At 40.9% G+C, this 12,782-nt stretch overlaps 1 protein-coding gene across 1 annotated transcript; it reads right to left on the bottom strand.

Annotated features, from left to right (window-relative positions):
- Positions 1-6,632: 6,632 nt before the first annotated feature.
- On the bottom strand, positions 6,633-11,829 carry si:ch211-102c2.4 (uncharacterized protein LOC568178 homolog). The gene is made up of 4 exons (XM_063018023.1): positions 11,469-11,829; positions 8,978-9,067; positions 8,776-8,795; positions 6,633-7,673 (listed from the first exon to the last, which is right to left on the bottom strand). The coding sequence occupies exons 1-4, from the start codon at positions 11,800-11,802 to the stop codon at positions 7,659-7,661; spliced, it is 459 nt and encodes a 152-aa protein (XP_062874093.1). The 5' UTR covers positions 11,803-11,829; the 3' UTR covers positions 6,633-7,658.
- Between the last annotated feature and the right edge of the window lie 953 nt (positions 11,830-12,782).

Below are 12,782 nucleotides of genomic sequence, written 5' to 3' on the forward strand. Positions count from 1 at the left end.
ACTTTTTTTTGTATTTTGTTTACGCATTTTCTCCCCTTTTTCTCCCGACTTTTAGTGCATCCAATTAAGCTTCCTCTCCACCAATGCCGATCCCCGCTCTGATCGAGGAGAACGAAGCTAACCCACGCCCCCCTCCGACACGTGTGCAGCAGCCGTATGCATCTTTTCACCTGCACTAGGCAAGTGCTAATGCGGATCAGCCCTGTGTACGGAGGAGTCAGTTACGAGGAGACCCTATCCGGCTTACTACTACCCCACCCCTATATGAACAACAGGCCAGTCGTTGTTCATGTGGCCGCTCAGCATGGCAGAGCTGAGATTCGATACGATGTATTCGAGATCCCAGCTCCGGTGTGCTAGCGTGTGTTTTTACCGCTGCGCCACCTGAGCGGCATAATAAAGCTATGGTTTAATGAAATTGGTCATTGGTTTGCATAACTTCTCGACTTCAACACTACTGAACACCCTAGGAAGAGATCAGAACATGAACTGCAGGTCATGGGCACAAATTCCTACAGACACCTCAAAATGTTGAAAAGGATAGGCTGTATACTTCTACCCTATGGTTTCTAAACGGGATGTCTGATCATCTCATGGTTGTGTCCACATACTTTTGGCCATATTGTGTATTTTGGAACGCAAGTTGAAACGGTTTAAAGAACAAAAGCACCTAATCTGGCCTGTCAGCCGCTGGGATTCATGTATTATAAAGGTCCAGAACTCAGGTGGGTGTGGTTCTGAAATGTCTGTTATTAGAAGGTCAGTGATATTTTTGTGAAAGACACTTATGATGAAATAAGAATTATGAAAAGGGTCATGTCTATGGCAGAAGTCTTGCGTATCATCAAGAAATGCTACATCAGCCATCGATCACTGTGTTTACTGACTTAATATTTTTATACTGGAGCTGCAATGATAATGTAAATACCAAATAATGAGAGGCCATCTCACCTATTTTTAAGGGGTCACCCCAGTGGATAATTTTTTACGCTGGTTGCCCTATCTAACACTTATTTCTTATTGTATCCAGGCTTGGGACCTGCACTGAGAGTGCACTGACAAGTCCCAATGGCTTGGGTGTTCAGCCCTCCCTTCAGACATGACCAATCATGTCCGTGTAGATGCCTGGCTGACCAATATCCTGGGTTTGAATCTATCCCACTATACCACTGAGCCACCCAAGTTTTCCCATCTCACCCAGAAATTTTGTCTATACACATGCAATACTTGTCGTATACCTACTTCAAATTATGTTGTTTATCATGCAAAGTACTAAGCCCATTTTTACCTATTTTACATTTTTGGCATTTAGCCGACACCTTTATTCAAAGCGACTTACTGTACTGTATACAGTATACATTCTGAGCAATTGAGGGCCCAACAGCAGCAACCTGGCACTGGTGGGGCTTAAACCAGCGACCTTCTGATTACTAGCCCAGTACCTTAACCGCTACGCTGTATCAGACCTTTTGGCCTGAAGTCAATGTTGGTTGTATGCTAACGTTCCTACAATAAGGTTGTTTTTGAGCTTCTAAGTGGGTAGCGCTGTCGCCTCACAGCAAGAAGGTCCTGGGTTCGATTCCTAGGTGGGGCGGTACAAAATTGTCCATGACTGGGGCACTGGAGTGACTACCGTTAAAATCTTAATAAATAAACAAACTAAGGCTTTGGAGAAGTTGACTATGGACAGCGCTGAAATTGGCTTACCGTTGGATTCAGGTTCCAAACACTATACCTTTATTTAACCAAGGGTAGCAGCACAAAGTGAGATAGACTTCCATAACTTGTTCAGGACTTTATCATTGTAGCGCCAGTTTAAAATTAACTCCAGTGCAAACTTCAGCACCAAGGTTATCATGATTAATCAACTACATAGGTGATTTTTTTTTTTTTTTGCTGTTTTTACATGCATCTGCAGTTACTTTGTCTCGTTTTGCCGGCTGTATTCTCCAAAAAGGTTTGACGTGTGGAAAAAGTCATTGCAGAAATTCTTAATGCGCTGTGCTGAAACCTCAGATTTTTAAAACCTTGTTTTATACCTGAGGATTTTATCGCACAACACTAGAAAACCTGTCCCAGTAATGTCTCCATGATTTGTATGCAGATCTGCATAGTCATTAATTGAACCATTTATACTTTACAAAAGTTCATATTTAATATGCACAGAGGGGCCAAAATGTTTACACGCTTCAGCGAAAGAAAAATCTTTACAAATAAACAAACTTCTCACCTTTAGGGTCCCACATAAAATCCAAGGGGTGTTTCATCAGGATAAAGTGGCGTGTTTATAGATTATTGGCCCCATCTGTACACCGATCAGCCATAACATTAAAACCACCTCCTTGTTTTTACACTCACTGTCCATTTTATCAGCTCCACTTACCATATAGAAGCACTTTGTAGTTCTACAATAACTGACTGTAGTCCATCTGTTTCTCTACATACTTTATTAGCCCCCTTTCATGCTGTTCTTCAATGGTCAGGACCCCCACAGGACCCCCACAGAGCAGGTATTATTTAGGTGGTGGGTCATTCTCAGCACTGCAGTGACACTGACATGGTGGTGGTGTGTTAGTGTGTGTTGTGCTGGTATGAGTGGATCAGACACAGCAGCGCTGCTGGAGTTTTGAAATACCATGTCCACTCACTGTCCACTCGATTAGACACTCCTACTTAGTGGGTCCACCTTGTAGATGTAAAGTCAGAGACGATCGCTCATCTATTGCTGCTGTTTGAGTCGGTCATCTTCTATTCTGGATATTTTTGGTTGGTGTACTATTCTCAGTCCAGCAGTGACAGTGAGGTGTTTAAAAACTCCAGCAGCGCTGCTGCTAAATAATACCTGCTCTGTGGGGGTCCTGACCATTAAAGAACAGGGTGAAAGGGGGCTAACAAAGCATGCAGAGAAACAGATGGACTAGTCAGTAATTGTAGAACTACAAAGTGCTTCTATATGGTAAGTGGAGCTAATAAAATGGACAGTGAGTGTAGAAACAAGGAGGTGGTTTTAATGGTTTTAATGGTTTTAATGTTTATGTTTGCGCTGCAGAGATGAGTGATTTTTGGGATTTGGCTGCATCCCAAACCACACCCTTCCTGCTACATTATTTGTAACTATATCACTGGTAGTACAGCCATGTGCGATTTGGGACACAGTCCACTTCTACTGCCATTGGTAAATTGTGCTCTGTGTTTAAAATGAATACAAAATTTACTAAGAGCTTCTTTCTAGTCAAAATCCATCCATGACTTACATCCATAGGTCAGATCTGTTTGAGAGGAAATGCCTGGCACAGTGAGACCAGGTCTAAATGTGGCACTAATGGACAAAGCATTGAAAAGGATCCAAACTGCGGCTCCAAAGATGTTCCCATTTTCATTTGTGGTGCTGATGTGTTTGATTTTCCTTTGTTATGCATTACTGATGAGCAGTGAAAACACAACACATGTATAATCAGTGTCTTATTATTATTATTATTATTATTGCTGTTCCTATTACTGCTTTATTCACTTAGCGTTTAAAACCAAACCCTGTTAAGTGCATTGAACGTGTTTCTTTACCTAAAACCTTATTTTTATTTGAATTGTTTGATTGTTTGCTACTTTTTGTCAGGTTGTTCCCCCCCCCCCCCCCAACACTGTGTGTAAAGACAAAGTGCTGCTCCCTGTTCATACAGCTGTAAGTACACGTACGGTTTTGAATTTCTGTGGCTGTACGGAGCTCGAACACATTCCCGATCACTTCCACTTTGGCCTCATGGAAACTGAAAGCACTTTTTCAGACAGATCCACTACACACACACACACACACACACACACACACACACACACACACACACACACACACACACACACACACACACACACAGGCTTCCTCTCACACTCCATAAACTGTGTGAGAATTGGAGAAGAACCTCAAGTACTCAAATATAACGCCGACTTTCCTCCATCACTCCTGTCTGGGGTTCCGTTATTTCACTGATGTGTAAGGGGGATTTATTGGGGCAGAATGAGTAAAAGTATGTGAACGTCTGGCTGTTTTTAATCATAACAGTTGTATAGGTCTGTGTGATCAGAGAAACATCAGGTTGCTTCTAATTGATGTGAATACATGCATGAAATTGTTTTGAATTAAAAATAAATCACCACATCATGTACAGAGAACAAACTTAAATACACTAAATGGGCCGCTCAGGTGGCGCAGCGGTTAAAACACACGCTATACATCGAATACATCGTATCGAATCTCAGCTCTGTCTGCCGCCTAAGGCTGAGCGGCCACATGAACAACGATTGGCCCGTTGTTCAGATATGGGCGGGACTAAGCCGGATGGGGTCTCTCTCTCTCATAACTAGTGCAATTACGACCTCTGCTGGCTGATTGATGGTGTCTGCACAGAGATGGGAAAAGAGTGTTCTCAGGGTGTGTCTCTCTGCACACAACGCTGAGCTGCACTGCACTGGTCAAAGTGTAGGTGATAAGATTCATACGGCTGCTGCCCACGTGTCGGTGGGTTAGCTTCGTTCTCCTCAATCAGAGCGGGGATCGGCATTGGTGGAGAGAAAGTGTGATGCAATCGGGCAGTTGGACACACTAAAAGGGAGAAAAGGGGAGAAAATGCATAAATAAAATATTAATTCGATCTAATTCGATTTCAGCCACTAACATCTGTAATAAATCAGAGGATAGGTAAGGTCCTTTACTGTTCAAGCATGAATGTGCTTCTGTGCATAAAGCAAAGCTCTATAAAGATGTGAACGTCAGATTTCACATCAGTGCCCAGACATACAAACGCTCTTGACTGAATGGGCACAAATTCCTGACATACCTCAAAGTCTTGTGAGAAGCCTTCTCAGAAACGTGGCTTTGAAAGCTGAGAAGATCACATAGAAATGGGATCCAAATACTTTTGGCAGGATCGTGTATGTGCGGTGGTTTGTTCCATTCAGAGGATTTTAACTTGACCAGGAAACCAGGTTTCCACTGTGTTATTACAGGGGTCTGATAAGATCTCATATATAATCTCATGTAGTACGTGAGTCTGTAAGAGGGTGTTTACAGACTTTTGGCCATAAAGTGTGAAGAACAATTTGTTCTAGTCAGGACCTGTAGGTGTTACATAACGACAACCCTTAGTTTCTACGACTGTTTGGCTTACAGCGCCATTAATATTCACCCAGCATAACTTGCCTAGCAATAAAACTCCCTAAAAACCCCCAGAAACGTACAGAACATTTTACTGTTAGCTCTCAGAAACCAGGAAGTACTATATCAAAAAGGGATCTCTGTATCTCAGACATCCCAAGTTGCAAAAACTCATTTTAGGGAGGTACCCCCGGACCTCGACCCCAACCCACCAAGCCCAAAAAAAAAAAAAAAAAAGCTAAAAACCTCTCGAACACACCAAAGGATGTGGGTGATAACAGAACTTTTAGGAGCTGCTAACTGAGCTACTAAGCTAACTGTTCGTGTCACAAACACATTAATGTGTACTAAATAGTGCACTGGATTGTGTGAAAGATAATAGATTTATGTTTCCTACATAGTGCACTAGATTGTATATTAGAAAAGAATTTATGTTCCTTAGTGCACTAGATAGTGTACTAGATAATAGACTTATGTTTCTTACATAATGCTTTAGGTAGCGTATTAGTTAACGGATTTAGGTTCCCTACATAGTGCACTAAATTGTATATCAGATAATGGATTTATGTTCCCTACATAGTGCACTATTTAGTATTTTAGATATGAATTTATGTTCCCTACGTAGTGCACTAGATAGTATTTTAGATATGAATTTATGTTCCCTACATAGTGCACTAGATAGTGAATTAGACAATTGGTTTATGTTCCCTACACAGTACACTAGATTGTATATCAGATCACGGATATATGTTCCCTACATAGTGCACTAGATAGTGTATTAGATAACGAATTCATGTTCACTACATAGTGCACTAGAAAGTGTATTAGATAATGCATTCATGTTCACTACATAGTGCACTAGAAAGTATAACTAGATGATGATTTGTGTTCCTTACATAGTGCACTAGAAAGTATAACTAGATGATGATTTGTGTTCCTTACATAGTGCACTAGAAAGTATAACTAGATGATGATTTGTGTTCCTTACATAGTGCACTAGGTAGTGTATTGCATAATTAATTATGTTCCCTACATAGTGCACTAAATTGTATATCAGATAACGGATTTATGTTCCCTACATAGTGCACTACACAGTATATTAGACAATTGATTTATGTTCCCTACAAAGTGCGCTAGATTGTATATCAGATAATGGATTTAATACGCGATCTGGGAAAAAAGTCTGTATCGCCTGCGTGTGTGTGTGTGTGTGTGTGTGTGTCGCTCTTGGCCGCTCGTTCTAGATTCTGGGAGATTTTATCTGACTTGCGGGCATCAGGGAGCTGCTATGTATATGCGGGAGACTCCTGGAACTTCCGGAAGACTTGGGATGTCTGGTATCTTGATCCATGACTTAAACTGTGAAAGAATTTTAAAATGTAATGATTTACTCACGAGGACAGAATTTAATAAAGAACTAGTGGCTGCTTAAAGGTTATAAACTGTATGTGATACTTTTAGTCACTCGATTTCTGGGAAAAAAATGTAAGACTGCTGTGATTGTTTATTAGGATTTTAATGTCATGTTTTACACTTTGGTTACATTCATGACAGGAACAGTAGTTACTCATTACACAAGATTCATCAGTTCACAAGGTTATATCAAACACAGTCATGGACAATTTTGTATCTCTAATTTACCTCACTTGCATGTTTTTGGACTGTGGGAGGAAACCGGAGCACCGGGAGGAAACCCACACAGATACAGGGTGAACATGCAAACTCCACACAGAAAGGACCCGGACCGCCCCCACCTGGGGATCGAACCCAGGACCTTCTTGCTGTGAGGCGACAGTGCTACCCACCGAGCCACCGTGCCACCCAGACTGTTGTGAAACTATTTACAAAAGACGAAAGCAAAGCGGCCGACCGCTGCTTAAATTCTTAGAAGCAATAAAACTTAAAAATGCCAAATAAGATATAAAACAAAAAGTCTATTAAACTCTACACTTACACAGTTAGTCAAACACCCTAATCCACACAAAGTCTCTTCATGAATTCCTGTAAAGAATCACATCGACCTTCACTTTGACTTGTTAAAGATGGAACCTTTTGTTTAGCCATGATAACAGTCATAGCAGCTGACATTGGGAATCAAACAAACAAAGTCACCACCTCAGGCTACCAGTAGTGACAAGAACACAAGAGTAGAATCAGCTGTTGTTTGTGGCCACCACTGGTTTTTGGTGGTGGTCTTGTTAGATGTGTATCATTTGCTCATTTTTAAGACTGTTGTGTGTGAAAATTCGAGCTGATTGGCAGTTTTCGACATGGTCAAACTGTTTTTTGCTCTTGACCCATGACTGTGTGATTTGGCTGATAATTACACAAATGAGGCGTACAGGAGTTCCTAACAAAGTGACAAATGTACGTATTTTATTATTTTACAAACAAGACTTATCCACAACATCACACCAATGTAGAAAATATTTGGAATATACATAATATAGGAGAAACTTAATGTGTACTGGTCCTCTGTAGTCCATCGGCGTTCGTCCATCACATGTTCACGTCACTCATCTCGCTTCTGCGACACAAATTAGGAAGGATTAGTATCTGTAAAAATTTTTAAACCTGTGAAATAATTTACACAATAACACATCGACTGGGGCGCTCGGGTGGTGCAGGGGTAAATTACGCTACCCCCAGGTATAGCTAGAATTCTGGTCAATGGTGGCGACTGGTTTCATCTAACAATCAAACCGGAATTTCGAGTGATTATTTTTAAACCAGTGGCTTTTTAATTTGCACAAGTGCCCATAACCCCTGCTGTAAAGCTCACTGGATGGACTAAATAGCAGCTTACAGGACGTGAGTGTGTATGATTAGTGCAGAATTGTGTATATACACCGATCAGCCATAACATTAAAACCACCTCCTGGTTTCTACACTCACTGTCCATTTTATAATCTCCACTTACCATATAGAAGCACTTTGTAGTTCTACAATTACTGACTGTAGTCCATCTGTTTCTCTATATACTGTTTTAGCCTGCTTTTACCCTGTCCTTCAATGGTCAGGACCCCCACAGAGCAGGTATTATTTAGGTGGTGGATCATTCTCAGCACTGCAGTGACACTGACATGGTGGTGGTGTGTTAGTGTGTGTTGTGCTGGTATGAGTGGATCAGACACAGAAGCACAGCGCACTATGGGCAGCGTCCTGTGACCACTGATGAAGGTCTAGAAGATGACCGACTCAAACAGCAGCAATAGATGAGCGATCGTCTCTGACTTTACATCTACAAGGTGGACCGACTAGGTAGGAGTGTCTAATAGAGTGGACAGTGAGTGGACACGGTATTTAAAAACTCCAGCTGTGCTTCTGTGTCTGATCCACTCATACCAGCACAACACACACTAACACACCACCACCATGTCAGTGTCACTGCAGTGCTGAGAATGATCCACCACCTAAATAATACCTGCTCTGTGGTGGTCCTGTGAAAGAGGGCTAACAAAGCATGTAGAGAAACAGATGGACTACAGTCAGTAATTGTAGAACTACAAAGTGCTTCTATATGGTAAGAGGAGCTGATAAAATGGACAGTGAGTGTAGAAACAAGGAGGTGGTTTTAATGTTATGGCTGATCGGTGTAAGTTCAACAGAATTATAAAATACTGACCCACCTCTCCCTGTTTCTTTTTTACTGAAAAAAAGAGATAAAGATTAAAGTTATGAGAGCTCTCGATCACACAGATGTATCACACTGTATATATATACTGTATTTACACAGAACATGAGCTGATGTGGTTTGTGGTTTATTGCTAAACGAAGGAAGTTCCTCTTTTAACGTTTGACCAAAACTTGGTGTACGAGGTGGGTACTTACTGCTGCAGTAAATATGAGTCAAAATTACAGCAAGTGGAAGCAGAAGAAACAGAATCCAGCGCACGATGCTCCATTCGAAATTCATCTGATCTGAGAGCAAATCACAAATACATCACAGCTTCAGATATTTTTCTATTAAAATAAGGACGGGTCATTTTTCTGTTTCATTTCATGGTCAGAGTTGCAGTGGGTCCGGTTTTCTCAGAATCACTGGGCACGATGTAGTAACATTGGACAGGACGCCAATCCATTGCAAGGCTTTGGCCACCCTCATAACTCCCTTAGACATAGCCGGTCATGTCTGTATGTAGACGCCTGTCCAAAATGCTGTACAAAATGTTGGTTTTTGGTGGTTGAATTTCCTGCACAGCACGCTACAGACTTATGAAGCAGTCTAACACGCTACAGACTTATGAAGCAGTCTAACACGCTACAGACTTATGAAGCAGCCTAACACGCTACAGACTTATGAAGCAGTCTAACACGCTACAGACTTATGAAGCAGTCTAACACGCTACAGACTTATGAAGCAGTCTAACACGCTACAGACTTATGAAGCAGCCTAACACGTTACAGACTTATGAAGCAGTCTAACACGCTACAGACTTATGAAGCAGTCTAACACGCTACAGACTTATGAAGCAGTCTAACACGCTACAGACATATGAAGCAGCCTAACACGCTACAGACTTATGAAGCAGTCTAACACGCTACAGACTTATGAAGCAGCCTAACACGCTACAGACTTATGAAGCAGTCTAACACGCTACAGACATATGAAGCAGCCTAACACGCTACAGACTTATGAAGCAGTCTAACACGCTACAGACATATGAAGCAGCCTAACACGCTACAGACATATGAAGCAGCCTAACACGCTACAGACATAACTGGCCCATGTCTGGAGATTTTCATAGCCTATTCTGTTTTCTATATTATATATTATATTTAACTAAACATAATTCAAATGTTTTTCTCTCTCATGTTTATACAAGGCAAGTTTATTTTTGTAGCACCTTTCATACACAGTGGCAATTCAAAGTGCTTTACATAAGGAAAAAGTAAAATCATTAAAATTACAACCCCAAATCAGAAAAAGTTGGGACAGTATGGAAAATGCAAATAAAATAAAAATGCATTGTTCCTTACATTTATTTTGACTTTTATTTGATTGCAGACAGGATGAACCTGAGATATTTCATGTTCAAGGAACAGCAACATTACAAAGTGTTAAATGCTTTACCGTCCCAACTTTTTTTGGAATGTGTTGCAGGCCTGAAATGCAGGAATGGATGTTTATTAACAAATGAAATAAAGTTGAGCAGATAAAAGATGAAATAAATAAAAGTCAAAGTAAATGTAAGGAACTCTGTGTTTTTTTATTATTTGCTTTTTCCATGCCGTCCTAACTTTTTCTGATTTGGGGTTGTAAGAACATAAAACAAAGAAAATATGAAGTAAATTAGCTTATAAAATGTAAGTCTGATAAGATTTGGTGAAACATAAAAGGATTTAAAAATAAAGATGATACAACATAAAAATAGCTTATCGAGAATATAGTGCAGTAATGATAGAGTGAAGAATTTTAACCTGGATTTAAACATTTTTACATTTGAGGCACATTTAATATCTAACACATTATAAGGTTTTTTAAAAATTCACAATGTATTTATTATAATTTAATTTAGATGTAATTAAAGCCTATGCCAGAGTTTTAGCATTGTTATATCTTTTAAAGCAGATTTTTTTAAGGTTTATATGGAAATAATATTCTAGAGAGGAATTTTAGTGAACTTATGTTTTAGATAAGAAAACAAAGAAAATGATTCAATAATCAGTGCAAAGGTCTGTGTCTGTCTATCCGCCTGGACAGATAAAAGTATAAATAAATAAATATCAACCCACTTCTACTGGCCCTTCAATTGATTCTTATCAGTAAAAATGAATTAAAGAAGAAAAATGTATTTCACAATGAGATTTTATGACTTTTTTAACCCCAAATTTAATTAAAGTTCCTGTTATTCTGGCACACACTGTAAGTAAAATGTAAAATAGTATAAATTACACATATTATAATCATAAAAAGAGCACTCGGTTGGTGCAGCGGTAAATGACACCAGCCCACCAACGCTGGGATCCAGGGGCACTATCGGTCGGTCGGGCATCTATATACAAACGTGATTGGCTATGTCTGGTGGAGTCTAGTCCAGGGTAAAGAGTCAAAAAGTGACTGAGAGATTAAGTAGACTACAGTAGCAAGGAGGAAGGAACCTTATTAAACACATCCTACTTGGGTTAAATAATGGGGTTTGTTACTGCATTGCATCCAGTGAATCCATAGAAGCAGGATCCGCCACAACCCTGGCCAGGATACAACATTAAAACGAAATGGAAAAAAATCTGTATTATTAAGGTCATTTTTTCTTGCAGTGTTGAACAGGTTTGGTTAAAAGAAAGAGCTGCACTTTGTTTTACTTTGGCTCAGACTCACCATTGAAGAACTCCCCCTCGGCCAGTCTGATGATGTTGGTGCCGTTTCTCAGGCCGCACCAGTACATTCCCTCACCCAGAGACAGACTCTGCACAGATACAGTAAAGGCGTTGCCACTGTCCTGCACGCTGATCCAACCCTGGTCCAGTTCGGTTTCCTTTGAAGTCTGGAAGGCCATGCCCGTGCAGCAGTTGTGATCATGTGCGTCCCTTTTACAAAAAATCCTCTGCATATTTTTAACCTCTGGGCTGTAGGGACACGTCAGCTGCCCGGAGTAACATTCACACACAGCTGTAGAGGAACGGAACCAAATGAACCAAATACTTTTATACATTTACATTTTACAGAAGAGCTTCCATAGTAAACATTACTTTACTCTAGTTTAAGTAGACAACAGTCCAAGAACACAAATCTGCTATAAGCTGTTAGAACCAAAGAGCTTTTTTTTTTTTTTTTTTTTTTTTTAAAGAAATGAAAGAGTGTTAGTAAGTGAGTACAAGTCAGCTTAAGTGCTCAGTAAAAAGGTGATGAAGGATTTTAATCGTTTTTAAAAGACAGCGAGAGACTCAGATGTTTGGACAGACAGGGGAAGCTTGTTCCACGACTTGGGTGCTGGTACAGAGAAGAGCCTTGATGCTCGTCTTCCTCGAGTCCTGGGTGGAGGATCAAGTCGAGTGAGACTAGTGGCTCGGTGGTCGCATGGTACAGAGCGAGGTTTGATTAGACCGCGAAAGTAGCTTGGGGCTGGTCCATTTTTAGCTTTGTAGGCGAGCATCAGTGTTTTAAACTGAATGCGTGCAGCTACAGGAAGCCGGTGAAGAGAACGCAGCAGCAGTGGGGTGATGTGGCAGTGTTTGGGCTGGTTAAAAACCAGACGGGCAGCTGCATTTTGAATGAGCTGCAAGGGTTTAGTAGTAGACTTGGGAGCACCTGCCAGGAGGGAGTTGCAGTAGTCCAACCGTGAGATTACAAGTAAATGGACCAGAATCTGAGTAGCTTTCATGGAGAGAAATGGTCGAATCTTCCTGATGTTGTAGAGGAGAAACCGGCACGATCTCGTCATGTTGGCTACACACGGAGAGAAGGTCAGCCGGTTATACAGGACAACACCAAGGCTTCTTACATTATCACATGGTCTGATCTGGGAGTCATCAACAGAGATGACTAGGTCCCGGGTTGATGAGTGATCTCCAGGAATGAGTAACAGCACTGTCGCCTCACAGCAAGAAGGTCCTGGGTTCGATCCCCAGGTGGAGCAGTCCAGGTCCTTTCTGTGTGGAGTTTGCATGTTCAACCCGTGTCTGTGTGGGTTTC

This window comes from Trichomycterus rosablanca, chromosome 21, assembly GCF_030014385.1.
Source record: "Trichomycterus rosablanca isolate fTriRos1 chromosome 21, fTriRos1.hap1, whole genome shotgun sequence".
Taxonomy (NCBI): Eukaryota; Metazoa; Chordata; class Actinopteri; order Siluriformes; family Trichomycteridae; genus Trichomycterus; species Trichomycterus rosablanca.